Genomic DNA, 26,779 nt, shown 5'->3' on the forward strand with positions numbered 1-26,779 from the left:
GCTGTCACTGCAAGACAATAAGTAATTTAAAATTGGTGATATTCTATATGTTTTTTTATGCAACTCTTGCCCACAAATGGCTGTTAGCCTTGAGTACAGTCATCCCTCGACTTACGTTCGGGTTCCGTTCCATCCAGTAGAACATAAGTCGAGTCAGACATAAATCGATATGTTAAATCATCAGAGTTATAGGGGTTAGCGACTTAACTATAATAAGTATACTGTTGTTTTAATTTTAAACCTTATTATAAAACTGTACTGTATGTTACTGCCACTATCAAACAGGAGAATAATCACCCAAATCTTCCTACACAATCACATCTTCATTACCTTCCCTGTGTGAAGGACCAGGCTGTCTCTCTTCTGGTGTAATCTTTGTTTTTTTGATGAAAATGTCCAATGCGATTTGCTGATTCCTCTTCTTCTTTTCATCATAAATTTGTTCAAAGCAAGCAAACACATCATGTACTTTTGTTTCTATTATTAAGTAGTGTTCAACAGTGGGATCCATGTCTTCAGCCATTTTGAGAACATCGCTAACTGCAATGAATCTTCACTGTCTTCTGCAAGACCCTTCACTGTAAATTGTTTAACTACCTCTTCCTGTTTCTCTTTTCCCTCTTCCTTTTCTCGTTTTTCCTCTTCTGCAACAGTTGTTCCTCCAGTTCGATCAATTCTTCATTGGTCAACTCTTCAGGAGAACTTTCTATGAGTTGAATTATGTCATCATCATTCACTTCGAGATTCAGATTTTTTGCTAGGCCCACTATTACAAACTTCCAAAATCATGCACAAACCTTTTTAATGTCTTTTTCCATATGCCACTCATACATTGAGAGGTCACTTCATCCCAAGCCACAGCAATATTTTTAATAGCATGATAAATATTGAATATTTTCCATAATTGCATGAGAGTCTGGTCATTTCCTTCAGTAGCAGAAATGGCTTGTGAAAAAGTTCTCCATAGATAATAAGCCTTAAACACTGCAAGAACTCCCTGATCCATCGGTTGGATCAATGAAACAGTGTTTGGCCTTGAACTTGGTGAAGATAACTGCTAAAGACGTATAAGAGGGATGACTTGAAGCATTATCTAGAATTAATAAAATTTTAAATTCTACATTTTCTTTCACAGAATAGCTTTTTATTTCACTCGCATAACAGTTGATTAAGGCATCCTCAAACAATTTTTGAGTCATCCACACCTTCTTATTGCTCTGATAATGAACTGGGAGTATGCTTCCTAATGTTTTTGAAGATTCGTGGATTCTCTCTCTCTGTGTGCCATATCATAAATGGTTTTTTCAGTTCATATCCAGCCACATTACCTGTAACAGAATCGTAATACGGGCATTAAGAACTTTGAAACTAGGTATAAATTTTAGCTTTTTGTGGATGAATGTCTGCTCAGGCATTTTTTTCCGAAACTAATTTTCCTCCGTAATAATTTTATCCATTTTTTCCACAAACTCCTTGGCAGCCTTCTCAGCCCTTGCAGATTCCCATATATTTTCACATTATGCAACGCAAAACTCTGCTTGAATCTCATGAACCAACCGGAAGAAGAGTTAAATTCATAGTCATAATCAGGTTCTGCTTTCTCCTTCAACATGTTGAAGAGACTTAGTGCCTTAGCGGTTACGGTCACAGTGCTAAGGGGGTATTGAGCTTTTGGTTCAGGTCCTCTATCCATGATACAAGTAGCTTTTCCATATCACCGACAGAACCTTGTCATTGCTTCGTCAATATCGTCGATTTAATGGAAGCAGCCTTTTACAACCTCTACAATTTTATCCTTATTTTTCGGTCGTAACTGTAGAATTTTATAACTTGCGACTTCGTTTCAAGATCAATTGCTTGCCTCTTTTTCTGTGATTCTTCACTAGGTTTTTTGATTGTGCATGTAGGGACCATGTTGCACAAAACATCGCAAAATATTTAATGATAAATACACAAATAACCCATTTCTCAAACACAAAATCAACAGAGGAACTGTTGAAGACATGTGCTGACTGTTGGTCGACAAGTGCCAACTGCCGAGGGAGATTGCAGCTGAAGGCACTGTTGCCACTGTGCATGCTTTACGTTATGTTCGCTTGCATCTTGTTCGAAAGTATAGCCGAAAATATTATTTATTCCCTTATTTGATTATGGACATATTTTCAAGAGGAAGTAACTCGAATGGATGTAAGTCGAGGGATGACAGTACATTAGTATTAGCACTGTGAATGGGATAGGGGTTAAATAACTCTAGAGACTAAATATGGAACATTTTTTTCCTGGTCACCTCAGACCTCCTCACACCAGATAATGAAATGCATCTGGTATGCATATACATTCACATACTCCCCACAACACAGTATAGTTAGATGGAATAAAACTAACATAACAGGACATACAGTCAGTTTTTTCTTTTAATCCAGTTATTTAAACTAACATGGTAGGTATGAATAAACAAAAAACGGAAAGGAAGAAACAAATGAAGTGAGAGAGAGAGAGAGAGAGAGAGTGTGTGTGTGTGTGTGTGTGTGTATTGTGAATCACTTCACTGTTGTGAACAGTGCTTCACAATACATTGTTCATAACACTATTTCTATAAAATGCTGCAGCTGAAGACAAAAGCAAATTATAATAATAGTATAATGAAAAAGAAATTTTCATGCATTTTTTACATAAAACCTGGCAACAAAACAAAAGTTCCCCTCCTCCACACACACACACACACGTGCAAATTAGTTCTAATTTATGACGGTTATTTCATATGTTTGAGGTACATAATGTGAAAAAATTACCATATTTCCTCCCACACATACTCAATACCATGTTCTAAAATAAACATGATATTAGTTGAAGAGGAAATGTAAACATAAATACCAACATGTAAATATATGTTGGTATTTATTGCCACTTTTTCTGTGATTCTTCACTGGGTTTTCTGATTGTGCATGTAGGGGGCTATGTTGCACAAAATATCGTGAATTATTTAACAATAAATACACAAATAACCCATTTCTGAAACACAAGATCAACAGAGGAACTGTTGAAGACACGTGCCAACTGTTGGCAAGTGCATTTCGGGAAGCCGAGAACTTTTCAGAAAGATAGCTGAAAATATAGACCATTGTTATATTCAAAATTATGGCACAAAGTTTGTAAGGTGTAACAGCTAACTTTATTTTCATTTAATGTGTGAAACTTCAATTTCCTATGCTGACTAATGTAATGGACCAACTAATGAAGAAGTTGGTGCATTACATTAGTCTGCATAGGATATGCACCAACTAATGAAGGAGTTCAGTTTAGCTTTAATCTAATAAAATGCACTTCCATATTTGCACAAGGTGCTTCTCAGTTTGTTACTCACAGATAATGATTAAAATGTTAATGTTGCATAATGAGGGTGGTCTGAAAGGTTCTCAGCCACGAACATAGATGGCAACACTATCAGCAAGATTTTTTTTTCTAAGTTGGTACATCTGTCATAAGCATCCATGTGAAATTCCAAGTCATTCTATCGAGTGGTTTGTTTTATACAGCTGTCTGAAGCAAAAGTATTGTCTGCATCCCTTGAAATAGATAAAATTGAGTATCGTGCAATTATAAAATTCTTTGTAAAAGAAGATTTAAAGCCAAAAGAAATTCATTAGAAGTTCATAAAAGTTTATGGGCTCTCTTCTCCTTCGTTTTCGACAATTAAGAAATGGGCTGCAGAGTTTAAACATGGCTGTACCAGCCTTGAAGATAATCCACATGAAGGATGTCCAAAAAGTGTTAACAACACACTAGAAATCATTGATCAAGTGCATGATATGGTATTGGATGACCGGTGAGTCTAAGAGCGTGAAATTGCTTAGACTATAGGTATTTCAAAAGAACATGTAGGATATATTTTGCATGAAGAATTGCAAATGAAAAAGCTTTGCGCAAGATGGGTGCCAAGCTTGCTCATAGCAGATCAAAAACGCACTCGCATGAAAATCTCTGAACAGTGCTTGGAGCATTTTAACAAGAATAAAACTGATTTTGTGAGTCGATTTATTGCTATGGATGAGACTTGGATTCATCATTACACACCAGAATCCAAACGGTAGTCAAAACAGTGGACAGACGCCGGTTGTTCAGTGCCAAAGAAGACAAAATCGGTTCCATCAGCAGGAAAGGTCATGGCATCGGTGTTTTGGGATACTAAAGGCATTATGTTTATTAATTATCTTGAAAAGAGTAAAACAATAACCGGGGAATATGATTCTGATCTTTTAACCAGACTAGATGAAAAATTTCATGAGAAAAGATCCGGTTTGCAGAAGAAAAAAATCATCTTTCATCAGGACAATGCACTTGCCCACAAAGGTGTTTTGGCAATGGGAAAATTAAGAGATCTACCCAATAAATTGTTGGAACATCCACCCTATTCCCCAGATTTGGCTCCCTCTGACTTCTGTCTCTTCCCAAAACTAAAACTCTTCCTCGCTGATCAGAGTTTTTCTTCGAATCAAAAGGTGATTGCAGCTGTAGAGGGGTATTTTGCAGATCATACTGAGAACCACTACAAGGATGGGATAATGGTGCTGGAGCATCGCTGGAATAAATGTATTAGTCTTAAGGGAGATTATGTTTTGAAAAATAAAAATAATTTTGAAATTATAAATTTATTTTTTCATTGCTAGGCGGAGAACTTTTCAGACTACCCTCATACATCTAAAATAACCATATTTTGTATGTATTTCCTTTAAAACAAAATTTTATAACAGCAAGAAAGAAGTGCACTGCAATTAACCAATTTGATAAAAATATATGGAGAACTTTACGTTCTGTAGAAATAAAAACGGATTAGGGATTTATTTATTTAGCATATGACATAATAAAAAAAAATAAAGACACCAAAATATATAAATACATATTTGTGCAGACAAAAATGAGACCGGTAGTGTACATATACAAATAGCAGGTAAAAAAGTCACTAAAATTTCAAGTCTAGTTAAGCAAAATAGACTTAAAATTTGCTATTAAAATTAGAATGTAGCCATTCAAGAGCTGAAGGATCTGCCTCAAAAAAAGTCTCTCAAGTAACCTGGGTAGGCTCTTATGCTGCGGCCCTCTACAATGTGCCAGAAGATTTGATTTATGGCCCCACAGTCGACACTGGGGATGTAGGTGATCTTCCCACACTTGTGTAAGCTGTCTGCGCAGATACCATGTCCTGTGCATATTCTATTTAAGCTTTTCCACAGATGACATGGAAGCTCAATAGCTTTCGGATATTGGTTGGAAAGAATATACTGTTTAAGTCTGTGGCGATTTTTCTTTCCAAGTTTCTAGCCATTTTGAATCATGTTCAAATCACTATCTACTAGTTCTTCAGCCAGTATTAGTGGAGGCCATTGGGATTTAAGGTGATTTATACTTATATGTGGGAGGTCTTCATGTATTAGTAACAGAGGATTGCTGTTTATTTTTTTTTGTACTCTTTTTACAAGAGCATCTTGTCTGAGCAGGTTTGATGGTGAATATTGCTCAAAGTTGGAAGCCAGGAGAGATAAGTGGATCTGACACAGCTTGTTATTGTCCTCATTGCTGCATTTATTTGCGTGTTGATTTTCTTGATATGAGGACTGTTTAGCCATACTGGTGAACAATATTCTGCGGCAGAGTAGACTAGGCCCAACATGGAGCACTGCAGTGTAGTAGCAGAAGAACCCCATGTATAGCCATACCACTTTTGTACGATGGTATTACAGGTTCTGATCTTTAAAGAGATATTCTCCAGATGACTTTTGAAAGATAGTGTTCTATTCAAGGTAACACCCAGATATTTAGGTAACACTTAGTGCTGCAGCATTGTGTTGTGAAAGCTGACCTGAAGTTTCCTATTTGGCAATTTTGTATTTAGGTGAAAAAAGCTAACCTCGGTCTTATTGAGGTTTGGTGTTAGTCTCCATTTATGAGAGTATTCCTCAATGGTTCTAATTTCATTTGTGAGAATATCTTCAGTTACTTCGATGTTCTTATGTTGGGTGGTGAAGGCTATATCATCAGTATAAGCAAATTTTCTTAACCAAGTTTTCAGTAGATCAGATGTATATAAGATGAATAAGATTGGTGCTAATACAGCCCTGTGGGAGTCCAGCTTTTTCAGTTTGCTCATTTTGTTTCCTAGTACCACATGAAAGAACCTGTCAGAAAACATGTTACCAGTAAGTCGTATGATGGATTGGCATGGTATGACTTGTATCATCTCATATAGCAATCCCTCTTTCCATACTGTGTCGTATGCAGCAATAAGGTCAACAAACACAATAGAAGTTTGAAAGATTGCCTTGATATGGGTAATAAGGCTTAGTACTTGTTCCATACTACGTTGAGCCCTAAAGTGTGCTTGCTCGGAAGAGACAACTTCAGATATTTTTGGCCCAATTCTGTTAAGGAGGAATCCTTCAAGGGGGCTTATAACAGCAACTGAGGAGTGCAACTGGGCAATAGCTCTCTGCTTGATCTTGAGGTTTGTTGGGTTTTAATATGGCTATAATTTTGGTTCTCTTAAAGGCCACTGGAAGGTTTCTTTTAAGTGGCCACTGGAAACTTTTCTCACATTTTAAGTGGCCTTAAAATGTGAGAAAAGAATCTTGTTAGCCATTGATGAGCATTTTTTCCACAGTTAACCAAGAATTCAGGATGAATACCATCAAAGCCTGATGCTTCTTTGCCGGTTGTAATCTCCTCTGAAGCCTCAGTTATTTCATCTGTGGTAAATTCTCTTGAAAACTGGGAACTATCACAGCTGCACTTTGTCATAAGTTTCCGATTGATCCTTTAACCTCCTATGTGTATTGATGATCTCAAGGGGCTCTAGACAGCGAGGTTATTTGAAAGACAATTTGATCTGGAGTCAGAGGATCTTTACAGGTGATTGGGTTACTTCCACCTAACTTCATTAATAGGCTCCATGCTTTTCTACTTGATTTTTTAATGTCTAAGTCCTCTGCAGTTTTTATCCATTTTGCTTTGCACTCTTTATCAAGCTTTTGGAGTAATTCATCAGCTATGTTGCAGCCACCAGATTCTAAACAGACTTGGTATAGCTCTTCACAGTCTTTATTCCAGCCAGGTATGTATCCCTTTCAGAAACCCCTTGGAATATACTTCTTCGCTGTTGATATAAATGCTCCAATGAATCTGCTGTAGTTTTCACTCACAGGTGGTATCCATCTTACTATTTTATCCAGTTTTTGTGAAAAATCTGCCAATTCACATTCCTAAAATTCCATCTTGGTCATGGAATGGAACGTATTATTGCATTTGTGTTCCTGCTTCTACCAATACTGGGCAATGTTGGCTGTGTGGAAAATCTTCAAGGACTCATCTTGTTGTGTTTAGCAGCTGATTTTGCAAATTTTGGGTAACAAAGCAGAGGTCTGGGTTGTATTTCCTCTTCCATGCTGCAGCTTTAAAGGTTCATTTGTCCTTTGCATCAAATAGTAAGCTCAGATTGTTTTGCTCAGCCCAGTTTGTTAATGCTTCACCATTTCCATCATTATTATTGAAATTCCACAGGGTGTGATGGCTGTTAAAATCTCCTATGTAAATAACAGGATGGAAATATGGGAATTACTTCAGGTGGCCATTCTACCAGGGAAAGATTGTAGATGTTAACCACTGTGAGATCTTCAATTCTTGTTAAGATAGTGTGTATATTCTGATTAATATGGGCTGATATTAAGTGAGCATTCTCTATATTATTGCACATGTAAGTTGCACAGCCATGAGCTTGGTAATGTGTAGCAACTAGTGTATCACACCCTGCAATTTTTCCTCTAGATTTCAATTGTTGTTCATTATCTGTGTGCATCTCTTGAATGACAGCTATGGATTCTTTCAATGTTGAGTTGGGAAATCCTGATTAGGGTTAGCAAATAGATTAGGGAATACCTGCCTATCACAATTACTTTGACTGATCAGATTTTAATCCTTCATTCTTCACTCTACTATAGACAGAGTTACATGAATACCTCTTAAGGCATTTTTTCTAAAAATACACTGGTAATTTCTTGTGGGGAAGAGAAGCAAAAATAAGAACACATCATATAGAAAAAAGATATTATAAAAAAATATTTATAATATTATAAATATTAATGGTGATAAAAATCATCATTAATATTTAAAACTTAAGTTTCAAACTGACCACAGACGTTATTTTCATAATCTTTGGCATTGCAGTTGCTTCAAGTACTGTACTAAAAAGTCAAAACTCTGCCCAGGAACCCACTTGCTTATCTTTTATTAATGCTCTTAATTAAGGTTTCACAGAATAACAGATGTTTCAAACAGTCTTTTCTCATCCAAGACTAGGCAGAAATCCATGCCCATATAAGGTTTCTTCCTGGTCCAGTAACTTTCAGCAATTCTGATGCTGAAGATTTATTTTCATAAGCACTCTGGTCAATTTTGAAACATTTAAGTTTTAAATATTTGATTATGAAATAATGATGGTTTTATAATATCTTTTATTCCTATAACTTTATAATACAAATTTCAAGCCTTCTAAGCATTTTCAATTAGCACAAATAACATTTACCAACTGAATGCTAGTATTAGATCACAAGATAATAAAAAAACAAGATCTGAAGGGATCACCTGTTCATTTAAAATCCTTATTTGTCTTTCAGCAAATGGAACCAAGCCTTGAATGCAAAATTCTTGAACAAAAACACGTATACGATCCATATCACTCAATGTTAAACATACACCATGGCGTTTAGAATGCTTACTATTTTTTGCCCATTTGCTAACCATATGAGTTGTTTTAGGTGTTTCCTCTTCTACAGATAGCTCAGACTGAAACAAAAAGTTTTATTTTATATCTTTATTTTATTCATTCCGATTCAAATCATTTTCATTTTAATCATTTAAATCACTAATCATTTTACATGAGTATTTTCAGTTCTTCCAATGGAGACTTAAGTGCATCTAAGATGACAATATGAATTGCATGAATTACCTAAATTCCTGTTTAATGCATAGTAAATACGTTCAAGATTACCTTTATGTGTTATCTGCATTTACAATGCAAATAATGTGAATATGAGAAACAGTCAGTAATACACAATTATGTAACACATATTACTGTTTGACATTGGTCATCCTAACAGTGGTCAGAATAGTGGTCTAAATTATCTAACATGAGAACTTTTGCTTTAAATTTTGAATGTACTCATCTAATTTCATTTCATTTCTAATTTCTGAATGTTCTGAATAAATAAACTGCAAAGACTGATAATTTTACTTTCGCTGAGTATTTCACATGTTTCAATTATGTTTCTTATCATTTACCATATCTTCAATTTATAATTATAATGTACATTTTCAATGCATTCTGAAAGCTGTAGTAGTTAAATGGGAATAGTAAGAGTTTGTTCTAATGTTGAAAAGACAAGATATACAGTTCAAGATACTGAATGGAAAAGGGGGGGATTAATAGAAAGAATCACTGCCTTCAGTACAATGAGCACTTTCAAATTTATTCATCTTTACACAGAAATTACACAAACATTTCAATGCATACAACCACTCAGGTGCAGTTTACTAATTTATATTTCTGATGCTGATGACATATATTTTGGACGATGAATTTTCAAATGCTGCCAATTGAATACTTCGAATCAAGAAAAAATAAATAAATTCTATGTAGTTCTCCGCCCCCTCCTCCTCCTCTAGACAAGAGGGCAAATATTTTTTTCACTGTCTATGCAATCTACTCTGGAGATGTTTGAATTGATCTTTTACAGCATGTGCTAAAAACTCTGTTGGTAATGTTGTTATATACTTATCAGATATTAGAAATGAGCAGGAAATTTTTTTGTTCAGCTTGAGAGGTAATTTTATTAGCACTGTGAATCAAAATATAAAAATAACAAAAAAGTAACCAAAAAACTTAAGAAACAAAAATAAAAAAATAAAAAAACATAAAAATGGCAAATCTACTAAAAAATTCATATCCACTTCACCAATAATTATAGTCTTATCACAGATTTAAATTATGTGCATCACCACTTAAACGTTTAAAACCTGACAAAGAACACTTGTTCTGCTAATCTTTCCTCACCCATTCTGTTCAAGTGACCACCTGAGATTAGCTCAAATAGCACATTCCCAAATGCTAACAATAGAGAGTTCTTTCCTAATATCCTCATTTTTAATGTGACACTGCCATCAATGACATCTGTTTACTCCACTAATATTTCTAAGAACTCTCATATCAGAGGTCTCTAGTCAAATATTTTATTTCTAACCCAGCTCTCGGATCTATAAGTTAAAATTGGTTTGAATACTATCTTATATATAGATAGTTTAGTGTTTTGGTTAATTTCTTTCTTATTCCATATAAAGCTGGTATGGTATGACTTCCTACCATACCAGCTTTACTAATTCAGTTTTCTATTTCCATATTTAGTTTACTATCTTCAGTAAATAATGTGTCTAAATATCTAAATATCTGAAATGGGGGTGCATAAGGGTCAAAGCTGTATAACTGAGAGGAGACCTCCACATAGCCTTTAAAGGAATGCAGAGAACCGACCAGGGCTTCTGACCTAATGTCCAATCCTCACCTTCTCGTGGTGCACCCTGTTGGGTATCTACTTTGATACTGAACGAACGAGGATGGGCTGGCAATTTGGGATTTAGCCGACCAAATTGTATTCTTATTGGTTAAACCAAAATAAAAAATGATGGTACAACATGACAAAATTTCATGCCGACTGGGGCGTCGCCTGGTTAAACAAGGCCCCCGTTGTTTTCGCCAGGGAACCAGGGCGAACAGCGAAAAGTCAGCTACTGGAACAAATCTGAAAACAAACCCCAACTCAACATCACCAGAGTTAAAGATCGGTACTATCAACGTAAGAAGCCTGAATGGCAAAGAAATGGAGCTAGCTGAGGAATTAGATAAGTACCAGATCGACATAATAGGGGTGACTGAAACAAAAAAGACCAAAACTGGTGAGATCTTTCTGAGCAATAAATACAAAATGTTATATTCAGGCAATGACAATCAAGGAAAAGAATGAGTAGCCATAGTATTCAACACAAAATACGAGGCTAATCTTCTTGAATGGCAGTCAGTCTCAAGTAGAGTAATGTGGCCAAATATGAGAATGGGGAACTGGACAATGAGACTTATTTGTGCCTATGGTCCCACAGAAGGTTCTACTAAGGTAGAAGTGGAGGAATTTTTTGAGGCTTTAGAAAAAGCAACTGACACAATGAAAAAGGAAAAGTTGGTCCTTGTTGGGGATCTAAATAGTATAGTAGGAAATGATTTTGAGACATACAAAAATATTTTGGGAAAATTTGGGGAAAAGAGCAAAGCTAATAATAATGGCAAATATCTGTTGGATTTCTGCTCAGGACATCGACTGGTTATTACTAACACAATGTTCCAACATAAAAATGTGTGCACAAATTCACATGGAGAGAACAGGAACAGGAAGAAGAAAAGTCTCATTGACTATGTTACTGTTGATAGTGATGTTTTCTCCCTGGTGCAGGACACCAGAGTGTACAGAGCATTGGAAATTAAAAGTGATCACCATTTAGTCTTGAGCAGGGTAAAATTGAATTTCATATGGAAAAGAATAACATGTAAGAAAGTTTTAAAGCGAATAAAAGTTGAGCAGCTCTCAGATGTGAACTGTAGACTAAAATACAGAAATATTATTGAAAAGAAAATGAAAGAGTTTCAGAACAGGAATCAAACCTGGGAGATTCAGTGGCAAACTCTGAAGGAAACATTGATTGATTCTGCCAGAGAGGCATGTGGTGAGGTTGTGTGCAAGGATAAAAAAATCAGAACTCCCTGGTGGACACAGGAAGTTAAAGAGGCAGTGAAGGAAAAGAAGAAAGCATATCAAAAGTTCCTGGCAAATAAGTCAGCTTTTACTCTTACAGAATACAGAGACAAATGTAAGAAAGCTAACCAGTGTGTAAAACTAGCTAAACAAAGGTCATGGGAGGACTTTGGCAAGAATATAGAAAATAAATATCAAGAATGTGGCAAAATATTCTGGAGGTTGTTGAAGAAGCTTAGGAATGGAGGAAAGAGTGCTGTAAAAGGAGTTAGAGATGATAAAGGTGACATGAAAACAGGAGAAAAATATATCCTTGAAGTATGGAGTAATTACTTTGAAAAACTGCTAAACGAAACAAGCAGTGATGACAGCACAGTGATAAAAAACACTGACCAGGCATGCAGTCAGGAATACATATCCATACTTGAAGTAGAAAAAGCCATCAAAGGCTTGAAATGTGGAAAGGCAGCAGGAGTAGATGATATTCGACCAGAAATGCTGAAGTATGGTGGTATAAGAGTCTTACAGTGGCTGCACTGCATAGTTCAGAAAGCCTGGACAGAGGGACGAATTCCCGATGATTGGAGTAGAGCTCTCATAGTACCCATATATAAAAAGGGAAATAAAACTGACTGTGAGAATTACAGAGGTATTTCCTTACTGAGTGTTCCTGGCAAGATCTATGCAAGTATACTTGAGAAACGGTTGAGAAGAATTGTGGAAGAAAAGCTTGGTGAAGAACAAGCTGGATTCAGGCCAAATAGAGGCTGGCAGGATCAGATCTTCACTTTACGACAAATAGTCGAGAAAGCATGGGAATATAACAAAGATCTGTATTTAAGTTTTGTCGATTTGGAAAAGGCATATGACAAGGTGCCAAGAGAGAAACTATTCAATACACTGCAGTTATATGGTGTCAATGGGGCATTATATCAAGCAATACTTAGTCTTTATTTGAGTTGTGAGTCAGCAGTTAGAATTGAAGTACAGGAAGATGGTTTAATGTTAAATCTGGTGTGAGACAAGGATGTACATTATCCCCTCTGTTATTCATTATCTATATGGATCACATTATGAAGGAATGTGGTATTAAACCTGATATCAAAATTGGAGATGTTAATGTCAGCTTTTTGCTTTATGCGGATGATGTTATACTTCTAAATAAATCCGCTACAAGTCTGCAAAATTCTCTGACTAAATTGAATAGCTGTTGTAATAGATATGGTATGAAGGTCAGCAATAAAAAGACAAAGACAATGAAAATAGGCAGAATCATTGAAAATATCAACTGTGTTGTGAATGGAGAACCTGTGGAACAAGTTAAACATTTCAGCTACTTAGGAACAATTTTTACTGAAGATGGTAAACTAAATATAGAAATAGACAACAGAATCAGCAAAGCTGGTATCGTGGGAAGTCAATTGAATAAATTCATATGGAATAAGAAAGAAATTAGTCGGAACACTAAATTAGCTGTATACAAGACTGTGTTCAAACCAATTTTAACTTATGGATCTGAGAACTGGGTCAGAAGTAAAACACTTGACCAAAGACTAGAGACCGCAGATATGAGAGTCCTGAGAAAGATTAGAGGCGTGAACAGATGGCATCAATGGCAATATCATATTAAAAATGAGGATATTAGGAAAGAACTTGACATTGTCAGCATCCAGGAATGCGTTAGCAGAGCTAATCTCAGATGGTATGGTCAGTTAAATAGAATGGGAGAGGAAAGATTAGCAAAACAAGTGTTCTCTGCCAGGCTGGCAGGAAAACGACCCAGAGGAAGACCAAGATATTGGTGGATTGATACGGTACAAAGTGCCTTAGATGATAGAAATATAAGATCTGATAATGTTGGAGTCTTGACAAGTAACAGACTGATTTGGAGGAAAATTGTAGATAGGAAGTTAGTAATGATGTAATTTTTTCATGTAGTACTGTCATATCCTGTACACCCCTTGAGGGTACATGGCAGGAATTTGATGATGATGATGATGATGATATCTGAAATGTTTTACTTTCTACAAGTTTACCATTCAGGATACAGTTGATGTTTTCAATGCTTCTATGTATTTTTAATGTCTTTGCCTTTTTATTGCTGATTTTTACACCAAATTTATTACAACAGTTATTCAATTCAGTCAGGAAATCTTGCAGACTTGTACTGGATTTATTCAGAAGTATAATATCATCTGCATAAAGTAAAGAGCTAAATTAGCATCAGCAATTTTGATATCAGATTTAATACCCCTTTCCTTCATAACGTGACACATATACAGGTAATGGACAAAAAAATGCAAACAGTGAGTTATCGAGTCACATTATCAGTAGTTGTGCAAAGCGGTGTCTACAATGCACCAAACACAGATGTAGCTGATATGCAAATATACTCCCAACATTCCTAGGGATGTGTGTATAAAGACAAACAGAGGCCTGCTACCATTTATTGCATGTTAGAATGGAATCCAGAGAGGATCACAGTGACTTTGAAAGAGACATGATTGTCAGAGCCAGGATGGCAGGTGCACCTGTGACCAGAATAGCTGAAATTGCACATGTTAGTTGAGGAACAGTCTCTAGGGTTATGTCAGCATGGCAGTCAACAGAACAAAAATCATCAGCGAAATGCAATAGTGGAAGAAAGCATTTACTGCAAGAGCAGTAAGCATAAGAGTAAGAACAATGGACTAGTTCAAGCATTAGTGCAGTGTACACCATAAATAGGTGGGCTACACCCATTTCAACAAAAATTATGTGCGGGGAACTACAGAGAGGTGGATATCATGGTTGGGTTGCCTTACACAAGCCTTTGACCACTCCCATCAATGCACATTGTCACATCCAATGGTGCAAAGATCACAGGCAATGGAACACAACAATGTTCCAGAGGGATGTGATATGGTCCAATGAATCCATATTCACATTATTTGCTACAAACAGGCGAATATGTGTGTGGCACCAACCAAAGGAAGCTAACCAGCCAGAGTGCTTCTTTCCAACTGTGAAAGGTTTTGGTGGTTCTGTAATGGTCTGGTGTGCATGATCATGGCATGGTTTGGGTGCATTTGTTGTAATGGAAGGCAAAGTGGATGCTGCATGTTATCTTTGAATCATAAGTGATGATCTTCATCCCATGTTGACACACTTTTCTCCTACAGCCAGTCATGTTTCAACAGAATAATGCTCCCATTTTTTAAGTTAAGGGATATTACATCCCATACTGTTTCTTAGCCGAATAAGAAACTCAAAGAGTTTCATGCCAAATATAGAAACTATATAAAGTTCGGCGATTCCAAGTGTAAGCAAATACCTGGATAGTGCAATACCTGACCCATTTGGTAGTGCAAACTGAGGCAACTCATAGTAAAGGTGGAGCAAGCTCCGATCACTATTCTTGGTATTTACCCATAATGTGAACTTAGCTCCTAGGAGCTGTATACAGCTGACAATATATACAGTATACGGGGAAAAAAACTACCAATATTGTAGGTGGAGTGCTGTAGTTTGAAATGTTCCAAGAGTGGAAGGATACAGGAGAGTAGTCATTGGGTCAATGGTGGTGACCCATACCTCACTGATGCTTATGGTGAACAAGTTGTCCCACCCTGTGCAAGCACATAAACAAAAAATTGTGAAATGGTTGATCATGGAATTTAACCAGGGATAAACAGCAGCATTTCCCAGACCACAATCCAACATGGCTTCTTTTTTTGGAGGTTATACAGTGTAGGCTATGCCATGGTAGCTAAGCTTAATCATTTATGACTACTACAGCAAGCAACCAAGAGATATCAGTGGACTACTGAAGACTGAAAAAAGTTACCTTTTGGGATGAATCTTGTTTTCAGGCACAAGTCGGCAGAAATAGGTAAAAAATAACAGCATTATTGTATGGGGTATGTTTTCCTGGAAATCTTCTGGAACCCTGATACTTCTGTAGACCACACCAGGAATGCTACTAAGCACCTATCCATTGTGGCTGATCAACGATACACTTCATGGTGATTGTCTTTCAAGATGCATAGACATGTTCTAGCAGGATAACGTGACATGCCACATTATCCTGTATTATATCAGTGTGGTGTTTGCCTAACATGGCAGTGCCTTCCAGGTATTATCATAGTTGCCACATTTAAATCCCATATATCTGTAGGATAATGTGAATTGAGATATTTAATGTTTCAATCCTCCACCCTGAACACACAGATCTACAAGGAAGCAATTCTGATGATACAGTATAGTATACAAAAGAAAGAATGTTTCTGGAAGAATAATACTACTGAACGGTGAGGAATAGTTACCCACAACAGATAGCCCAAGTACTGGTACTGTGCAAATGTTTTACAGTATGTATGTATTTCAACTCAAGTAAGCTTGTTATATTAAATGATAATGCAGAAAGATTACTACATTAACACTTAATTGTATCACTGTGATAAGAGTAAAGCAATAGGACAAAGACGCATCTGTGGGTGTTAATTAACATATATAAACATATATAGAAACTGCATCACCCGCTGTAACCGTGTTTTTTTGGTAATTAAATTTGAATGCCTATTTGAAAAGGGATAATAACACAATAATTGTCATCAAATAATGAAGAAGGTAATATAACATTTTTATTTTTGATTAATATCTGGCTCTTTTTAGTAAAAGAGTAACATAAATTAGAAAATGACAACAACTTGACAAATTTGCAAATATTTCAAAATTGAGTGGACAGTGATATTTTCACTGGAAAAAACAAATACCAGTATCAAAATTTAATTAAACTACACAGTTTTACTAACATTCAAAGCTAAAAATTCACTTTTAACTGTTTAGCACTTTGTGGGTGCTCTTCTTGCCTTTATTACAGCTTGGCATTAGCTAGTTGACAAAATCAATTTCCTGATGGATGCAACTGTCAATTCTTGGTTCTATACCCTTATAATGGCTTCTTGGAGCTCCTGAAGTGTTTTCAGCTTCTTCTTGTGTATTTCAGTCTCCATTTGGTACCACAAATTCTCAATGAAACAACTAAACTTTTTTAAGTACTAAACTCAATTCACATGATACATTTTAGGGTTATAATAGCATTACATACACTTTTTGCCCTATGGCAGGTTTTTACCCTATGGCTCTGCCCTAAGGGGCAGAGTCATCCTGCAAGATGCAGTTTACTGTTATAGTAAAGTGGTCTCTGATAGTAGGCAGCAATTCTTCTTCTTCTAAAATTTTCTGGTACACTTGTGCATTCACTGAATCTTTTGTGAAATGCAAGTGACCAACACCATGATACAACATGCAGCCCTCCAGATCATCTGACTGGCTGAGACAGTCAGATGATCTGGGGGGCTGAATTTTTGAATTTTTCCCCTGATCGTCTTCGAACTGTCTGTCTGCCATTGGTGTCCTGCAGGTTAAACTTTTTCTCATCAGAAAAAATTACTCTTTTCCACTGATCAGTTGTTCATTTTGCATGTGCATTGCACATCTAAGTCAATCTCATTTTTTTGGTTAACAAGAGCTTTTTTTTAGGGCATTTGGCTATCAGTCCCTGTCAAATGAGTCTTCTCCTGACAGTTACAAAGCTCATCACAACTCCTTTTCTTCCCGATCTAGTTTCAGTTCTCCAGATGATGCATTGCGATTTTTGAGGCAGAGCTGCTTTAGAATTCGATGTTGACATGGTGTAGACAGTGGCTTTCTTCTTGTTCTCTTCTTCCTTTCAGCAGATCTGATTTCCTTCACTTTTACAGCAGCCTACCACAGTAGACTGACTACAGGAGACCCTTTTAGCTATTTCAGGAGAGAAACAGCTTTCTTTATTCAAAGCTTGAATCAACTTTTTTCTGCAAGATGTTAACTGCACTTAACTAGCTATAACAATTTCAGAATGAAAATGTAAAAACTGGCTCTTGCTGTCTATTTATAATATAAAAAATTGTGACGAAATAGCAGCAACTATTACATTACACAGAAACCGTAGGAATGATAGATGATGCAATACAATGAAATGTATAATGATAAACCAATGAAAATTACCATTTAACTACTAAAAACTATATTTATGTAAAGTGATGTGGTTACTATGAACACGAGTGTATATTTTTTTCCCTATGTGAGTCCTACTCACAAAACATTGTAAACCTACAGTATATATTAAACCTGCATGGGTTAAGGGTTAGATAATCCAATAACCCTTGCTGTCTAGAGTCAAGAAATTTCATGCCACTGGCAAATGAAAGATCTCACATCAGGCAATGAAAATCACCTATTACCTTGTGGTGTATGTCTGAAAACTTAAACAAAAATTAAACTGAAGTCATATGGACATCATCAGGCATCACCACTACTCTTATAACCTAGCTACACAAAGCACTATATAAGCTCAAGTGGTAAGCCTGGTTAATATAATTTTTCTTAAGGGTGGTACATCCTCTGGATGTAATTATCAGGACCTGTAGTTGGGATATGAGATCGAAGTTTTTCAAATTTGGTTGTTTCTGGCATGTGCATTAATTCAGGTTAGAGGAATTCTCTAATGCACTAAATTTTTAATTTTTAAGAATAGGCATCGATATTAAATGGTATCTCCTGGTAATGATGAAATGGCATTGCATCATTACCAGGACATGCCATTTTTAGGCATAAAATATCAGACTTACTTCCAATTTATGTGAAGTTCTGTCTAAATACAAGTATCGTCTCACGTGCTATTTCTGTATTGTAGTTGTTGCTGTTAAATGCAAGGAGAAATCAGCAAGAAAAAAAATGTCTGACATAGCTGATGAAAGAAAGATGTATGAAGGTATATGGATTTAAGATGAGGATGGTCTCACTTTAACTTACTACTGTTTTAAGAAAGGGGGTAACCTGAGCAAGTGATGCAACTCTAGATTATAGTGGTAATTATCTGAATTATGAGAAAGCATCAGACAAGGTACTACACAGTAAGCATTTTCAGACTGAGGGCATAGTATATATGAAGGTGACTAGTTGGTGTCAGGAATTAGCTTCAGATTCGGTCTCATTTAATTGGTATAATGAGGATACTGTGAAATGAGTTGTAGAATTTTTTTTTTTTTTGCAGATAATAATGAGAGTAGTAGTAGGGAAGATTTGAATGATTTGTCAGCATAAAATTTAGGCTAGCTATAATATTAACTGACAACAACTGAAAGCAAATGAGGATATCAAAAAGATAAAAATTTAGAAGTTGCATAACAGGGAATATTAAGATACCAATGATTATGATGATGAGAATGCAGACCAGCAGGGATAAGAAAAACTGGCATTGCATCTGTATATTATTATGACACTTCCAAGTGCAAGGACTCATCACAGGAAGGTACCACTCTATATAATCCTTTCCACACCATCCATCATCATACAACATACCATCTACTATCCACTGATAGCATTTTTGTCTGTTAAATGCATGCGAGTTCTCTGGCAAATTTTCCTATATACAGGATGAAAGAACAGAGTGCCTGGGAGAAAAACCTTCCTATGAAATTGACTAGCTCACTTTCAATTGAAAAAGCACATTAAAAATTCCTCTTGTAATAAAAGCTCTTCTCATATGCAAATAGTAATCTTAACTTGGATTAATGTTCCCTGATGGAATACTAGAATTCTGGGTAATAAGGGAACGATGAAATTGATGAAGAAAAATATCACCAAATGGATAACAGGATTGTGAAACACTATATGATTAGTGGCATATATGGACTGCGCAACAAGATATGAAATACAAACTTCTAAGATATGAAGTATCAAAAGCAAAAATCCACATACGTATATTTGTTCTTACTTTCTTAAAAGCATAGTGGTGCAAGAACAATGTATTCAATATATTAAAAACAAGAATTTTTTTATTGTTGTTCAATCTTTCTTACCATAAACTCTGATGTCGGCGAAACTTGATCTGTATTGGTGAGCAGTGGATGGTGCATAGGATTAAGAGATTCATTGATGACATTTACAATTCCATCTACTGAGAAGAAATAATGCTATTACATATCTGACAGATAGCAATATTATAAATACTAACTATACATAAACTATACTTCTCAGATTTATCATATCAAGATGTTTCAGGGTTGCAAAAACTTCTAAATTCATAATCAAGAACAATATAGCAATTTTCCGTGCAATCTTCTCTGTTTATTACAGAAATAAAAGCAACAAATATGGTAGAATTACATATCATGAAAGAATAATGAATAACTAAGCTAAGGTCAAGATAATTTTAAAAATTATGCAGAATATAAAATGTATGATGTTTATGCAAACAAGAGGACTGATGATGCTCAGAACAAAGCAGACACTGTAACATTAGATTTGTAATATGTGGCAGTTTTTAAGGTACGTATATGAGATATAGCATCTATTAACTTCTGTATATCTGTCCATCCTCATAAAACAATTTGATAAAATGGATTAAGAAAAAAAAACAATTTTGATGAACTTTAATCAAGTTTTTGAGGAAGATCTGTGGTTTGTTAAAACAGGACAATAATAACTATCAATTTCATTAAGATCATGTGTTAAGGCTTAAGTGCTGGGAGAAACTCATGTTACATGCTTAATGGAGTAAAACAGCATTGAGAAAGGATTAAAAATAATATTTAATTCTTCCAATACTTCTTCAGCATCATAGAGACATCATCAAAGAGTATAATATGAGACTTGTAACACGCACACAAAGGCAACACAGAACTGAGTGAAACATGGGGACAGAAAAAAAAAAAAAAAAAAACTAAAGTTCTAACCAGGTGGGGCACCCTCTGTGGGCAACTGGTGACAGCCTAGGAAGTAAACTGAAATCTCGGTTTACCATATTTTGGAAAGTTTTATGCAACTATATTTATTCAAATTAGGCTCATTTTCAAAAGCAACTAGATTCTAAAAAGTCTTTCTCTTCTAAATTTACTGTGATGGAGCATGGTGGTCTTTTTTCCAACTGATTCTAAAGGCCAAATCCAAAGCATGACCTGTGGCCCAATTGACCAATAATCAACACAACAGAATTTTGATTTATTTATGATTTTTTTTTTTTTTTTTTTTTCCCCATGCAGATTGTGGCTGATCTTCCTGTCTGCCATAGTAGACCAACTTGCAGGAAGAAGTAACTCTACATACACCAGAATTGAGAGAGGAAGGATTTGGTCCTTAATGGAGCAGATAAAGGTAGTTTCAAGTGGGGCTTGAAAGCTGTGCAGAAATTGTATTTCTTTAAGATTCTGGTTATTTTTCCTGAACTACCTCAGACAAAGAGGATGATGACAACATTAGTAAAATCCTTCTGAAGAGAAAGTCAAGGGCTGGGGGAAGGATTGATTGTTTTTTTTTTTTTTGATACTGTGGGAAATGTAGCCATCAGATAAGAGGATGTGATGCATATGATTAAGTTCTGCCACAAGAGGCCTCACAGGAATAAGGGTTAAAGGCTCTAGATATAGTTAATGTTTGAATGATATCATATTGATGGATTGGGGAAGGTAATGGGAAAGTTTGTGAATGCATTTGTCTCTGTGAGTTAGTTTCCTGTATACTGAAAATAGGCATGTTACCACGGTGTCTAAGAAAGGCTAAGCCTATTGAGGTGAAAGAGAGAGAGAGCAAGAAAAGAGTAATATGCCTGGACCATGAGATCAAATAGAGAACACATCATCCACATATCTTAACCAGACAGAAGGTTTGGGAGGAGCTGAGTCAAGAGCTTGTTTATCAAAATATTCCATGTAAGAAATAGCAGGATGGGAGGAAAAATCCATAGAGGTGCCCCCTCTATCTTTATAAATTTATATGGATTTGTATTTTCATAAATTTTGTTCTTCCAAGAGGAATGGATAATCTTTTCTACTAAGGACCAACTCCCTCTTCTCTCAGTTCCTACTGTATATAGTTCCCTGTTCTGCAAGTTGGCCTACTATGGACAGACAGGAAAATCGGCTACCATCTGCATGGAAGAATAAAAAAAATACATTTGCAGCCATGACAATGGTCAGTTGGGCCTTGCGGACCATGCTTTGGATTGGGCTTATAGACTCAATCGGAAAAAGACCATCATACTCCATTGCAGAAGAGAAAGATGGTTTTTAGAATCTGTAGCTTCTCTCAAATATCAGCCTAATTTGAATAAAAATGGTTGCATAAACCTTCCCAATATATGGGAAACAACAATACTTCGAGATCCCAGTTTGCATCCTTGGCTTCCAACAGGTGCCTACAGAAGGGACATCACTTAGTAGACTAGTCTTCTGTAAACACGTTTTACTTAATTTAATTTTTGTGCTGCCTTTGTGTGTATTACAAGTTTCATATTTTATTCCCTAATAATGTGACAGACAAAATATTAGAATTAAATATTATTTTTAATCCTTTCTCAGTGCCTCTTCACTTCATTTAATCTTTAATGAGTACATGAAGAACAAAATACAATTTTCACTTAAAGTGATGCATGCAACAGAATAATCCTTTAGCAACACTGATTTTAATCAGTCTTGAAATATTAATCACAATCACTGAATGTAATTTTGCACTTATCTTCTTGACTTTTGTATTTTGATAACAAACTTGAAAACCTCTAGTTGATTCAGCAACCCCATAAATTTTACACATTTCATTGAGAGTGCATATATTAATTATAATGTAAAAACTTTTAACTCAATCTGAGCAAACCATCTTTATGGTTTACTCTGATGCATACATAAATGGCATATATTATAAATCATTTATGTCAATTTAATGTACATTAGTCACAGCAGAATGCTGTTGCTTATGTTAAAGTACGACTGTAATATTATTTTTCTTGAATAAGCAGATACAAACAAAGCAGTAAAAATTATTCACTTAATTTTTGAACACAATATGACTTAAGTTGCATATACACTGCTTGGAAAGAAGTCAACCAACATCATAGTGTTAGGAACAAACAGCTATGGTACTCATCTTAATAAGATGTAGGACCTCCTTTCACTGCAATGACTGCAGCAATCCAACAGGGAATACTTTCCACAAGCATACAATAGCAATAAATGGAAATTTTGGACCATTTTTCCTGTAGGCATGTAATGAGATCCTATATTGTTGTGGGATGGACATTCCTTGACCTCACCTGATGCTCCAGTTCAACCCACAGATGTTCAATGGGATTGAGATCTGGGAGCTGTGGAGGCCAGTCAAGTGTGGTGATGTTCAAGTCCACAAATCATGCAATTACAAGCAGGAGCCTTATGACACAGTGCATTGTCTTGGTAAAAGAGACAATAGTCATTCCTGTAGAAATGCCACAAGTAGGGAACATTGCATTGTCCAGAATGTTCAAATACCTCTAGAAGTTCAACATTCGTGGTGCCACAAACGTTGAAGGTCAACAAACGTGTGAGGCCGAACCAGGAAAAACACAACCATATCATCACACTAACACCTCCGAATTTCATTGCTGGCATTATGTACTCCGGAACATGAAGGAAATTCCATTCTGATATCACTCTTCTAGAAGAGGTTACGTTACTGTAATTAGTATTCCACCCATGATGACCTGAGTGTTGCTTACATTATGTTTCAACAAGGATATCACCAGAATGTAGTTTCTCAACTGTTTTGGGATATCCTGCCAATCCTTCTAAACCCTTTAGAAGGAAAAAAGGTGACAATTTCCTAATTGGCTTTTCAATGTTGTATGGATGATGAGTACATCTGTCTCTTACTTCCATTAACAAATGATTGATGTATGGTATCATTACTTCGATGGAACCTTATGAGAGTCCCTAAAAATTTGAAGGCGAAGTATTCATGCTTAAGGGGTTTTTATTGTTTGGCAACATAGCTCCTCCACCCACTATGGAGCTAAACATGGATGCCTACTATCTGGCAAGAAATAAATGCACTCAGAAGTGGAACGCTAGAGTTGCCCTGGATGCTATACTAACATAACAGCAAGGCTTGGGCCCTGTCCAATGGACCATGGAGTAAGACTTACTGCAACACTGATGACCATTGCAGGCAAGTTCACTGACTGACTGATCTTAGCTGAGCAATCCAGGGCTGCCTGTCTTGGAGAATCAGAGGCCAAAGTGGTGCAAGACAACCAAGGATTCCTGCCCCCTTTTCAGATGTCCATGGGTTGCACTGCACAGCAAACAATGCAGTAGAGCACTGGATTCCAGTGATGGTGGTCTGGAAGATAGGATTAAATATCAATAAAAGACTCAAGAGAAGCAGAGCAAAAAATATGGGCAGAAAATCAAAGAAAAAGAGGAAGAATGAAAAGGGCTAGGACCATCACTGGGAAGTTCCCTCTGCCACAAACAGAGGCTCCCACAGGGAGGGGATTAAGAGATTTATGGACAAAAATGCACCTAATCACTAGGTGCATGATGTAAGCAACTGGTTTGAAGAATATATCAAGGACATCATATACGGTCAACAAATTCACTGGATTTCAATCTAATCAAATGCCTGGGAATTGTGCTATAATGTGCTGTGAGACATAGGTATGCATTCCAAGGGACTACACGTCTTGCAGCCATCATAGGTAAAGATCCATACCAATATCCTAGTAGGTTGTCGTAAATCAATGTTATATCACTGTATAGATTATTACAATTTGCAAGTAGGTTAGGAATTCTTGAGAGATTAAACATGGTTTTATAGTATATATTACCACCACCACCACACACAAACAATCTTAAAAGATTTTTAAAACTACAGTGCGAAAGGAGATTTATAATTATCCATGCCATTGCACATAAATTTAATTTCTACATAATTCATGTGCATGAATTATATAGAAATTAGAAATCAGTTAATTTCTGTATAAATTAACAAACATAAAATCTACAAATTAACATATGAAAATGATACATTATTAGACAAACTTTTAATGTTTTTGAAGTATTGGAAAATAAATAAACACACACACCAATATGAATTTGAACTGCAGATAAATTATAATTCTTACCTACTTGTTCTTGACTTCCTTCCACCGAATACTGAGAAATCTGTAGACTTTCTTCTAAAGATTTACTACTCAATATGCTTTCCTGGAAAATGAAACAACAACAGCATGATGCAATGTCAGAGAGACCACTTAGAAAAGATGCTAATTGCATTTCAAATAAATAGCTTGACCATGCAATTAATAAGCAGCACAGGATCCTGAGCAAACAGACCAAAGTGATTCATAAGACTAAACTCAAATCAAATGTCTTTTCATGAAATTAACTGAAATACTTATCCACTACCTTACTTTTAACAAAAATAACTACGTAAATGTGATGAAATTTTTGGACTGATCTAATGCCCAAACCAAGGAGACTGCTATTCAGGGGACAACACTGGACAAAGGCGCACGATATGCTCATAATGCACAACTGTTTAGCAGATACTATACAAAACATGTAGTTGCCTCTTCTAATTGTGTAGCATATTCCTGAGGATGTCCTTATGACATGGAAAAATGTTTTCTTTACTTACAAAGGACAATTATTCAACTCTTGTAAATCATATTCACATGATTTACAAGAGTTGAAAACTCATTCACATAAAGAATAATGTGTTTATAAAGAGAATTCTGTTATCACTATTAATAAAAAAAAATTATTTTGTAATTATAAAAAATAAGTGACCCAAAATATATTTTAAAAACAAGTAAAGAAAAATAATTGTACATGATCATAAACAAGGTACACTACACTGTATAAAGCCAACCAACAAGTGAACCTAGAGCTGTTCTTGGTAAATGCTGACAATTTTGTTTTGTCTAATTTTAGCATTAAAATGATCAAACTGAAATGACTGAACAAAATGGCTTGAAAAAATTCCATGTTTGGTCTCTAGAGCAGTTTTTCCTAATTGTCTAACCCTTAGCTCATCCATGGTACTAAACTGTATTAAGTTTTCTGAACTTTCTTGGATGAGATTCATATTATAAAAAAAATTTACTAACAAAAATGGAATTATAAAAAAAAAATTTAATTCTATTCTAATTCCATTTTTACATTTTTACTAAAAAAAATTTCAGGGAAGAAATTCAAGTACCTTGGGTCGGTTGTCGAGAGGAATGGTGACTTGGATGAGGAAATACAGCACCGAATAACATGCAGTTGGATGAATTAGAGGAAGATGAGCGGGGTCTTGTGTGACAAGAGAGTGAATTGTAAGAGGAAAGGAAAGCTGTATAAGATGGTGGCGAGGCCGGCGATGCTCCATGGCACGGAGACGTGGCCTATAACAAAGGCACAGGAGAGGAAGATGGAGGTAGCAGAGATGCGGATGTTGAGATGGATGAGTGGTGTGACAAAGAAGGACAGGATAAGGAATGACTACATCAGAAGGTCGGTTAAGGTGGGACCAATTGGCAAGAAGATACAAGAAAGTAGGCTGAGGTGGTTCGGACATGTAGAGAGGAAGGGTAAGGAGTATGTTGGTAAACGGGTGGAGTATATGGAGTTGGAGCGAAGGAGGAAAAGAGGCAGGCCCAAGCTCAGGCGAAGGGATAAGGTGATAGAGGATCTTAGGAAGAAAGGATGGAGTCCGAAGGACACCCTGGACCGGAGAACTTGGAAGAGGAGGGTTAAAGATCGGTGTGCCGACCCCGTTTAACATGGGATAAGGCATAGTGAAAGAAAGAAGACTAAAAAAACTTTTTTTCTTCTTCTTCAGTCTTGAACCTAAGAATGGATCAAGAATGAAAGTTACTATAATACAAAAAAACATATCTAAATATACAAAAGTATGCCTTTAACTGTTGATATATCTTTAAATGTTTATGGACATTAAACCATCACTGATGTAAGAAAGCAAGGCAGGAGGGGGGGGGGGGGGTGTTGACCAACGGTTCTTACGACTAAGATAACAAGGTGATTAGATCATCACAGAGCCATGAATGATTTACTGATCAATGTTTTAGGTTACAGAGATAGATATTAAGTGTTGAA

The 26,779-nt window shown here is 35.9% G+C and overlaps 1 protein-coding gene across 3 annotated transcripts in view; it reads right to left on the reverse strand.

Moving 5' to 3' along the window:
* The window catches only part of l(3)76BDm (trafficking protein particle complex subunit 8 homolog l(3)76BDm), a 447,636-nt gene that overhangs the window by 312,609 nt on the left and 108,248 nt on the right, over positions 1 to 26,779 (reverse strand). For 2 of the 3 annotated variants that reach the window (XM_090401249.1, XM_090401247.1), the window contains exons 6-8: positions 24,802 to 24,883; positions 19,730 to 19,827; positions 8,632 to 8,832 (exon numbers count right to left, since the gene is read on the reverse strand). In XM_090401249.1, the coding sequence (XP_090257375.1) occupies positions 8,632 to 8,832; positions 19,730 to 19,827; positions 24,802 to 24,883 (381 nt within the window). The remainder of the gene's footprint in view (positions 1 to 8,631; positions 8,833 to 19,729; positions 19,828 to 24,801; positions 24,884 to 26,779) is intronic. The other variant, XM_090401248.1, reaches the window with a different exon arrangement.

This window comes from Typopeltis vanoorti, chromosome 12, assembly GCF_054136105.1.
Source record: "Typopeltis vanoorti isolate ZY-2024b chromosome 12, IOZ_Tvanoo_1.0, whole genome shotgun sequence".
NCBI classification, from domain to species: domain Eukaryota; kingdom Metazoa; phylum Arthropoda; class Arachnida; order Uropygi; family Thelyphonidae; genus Typopeltis; species Typopeltis vanoorti.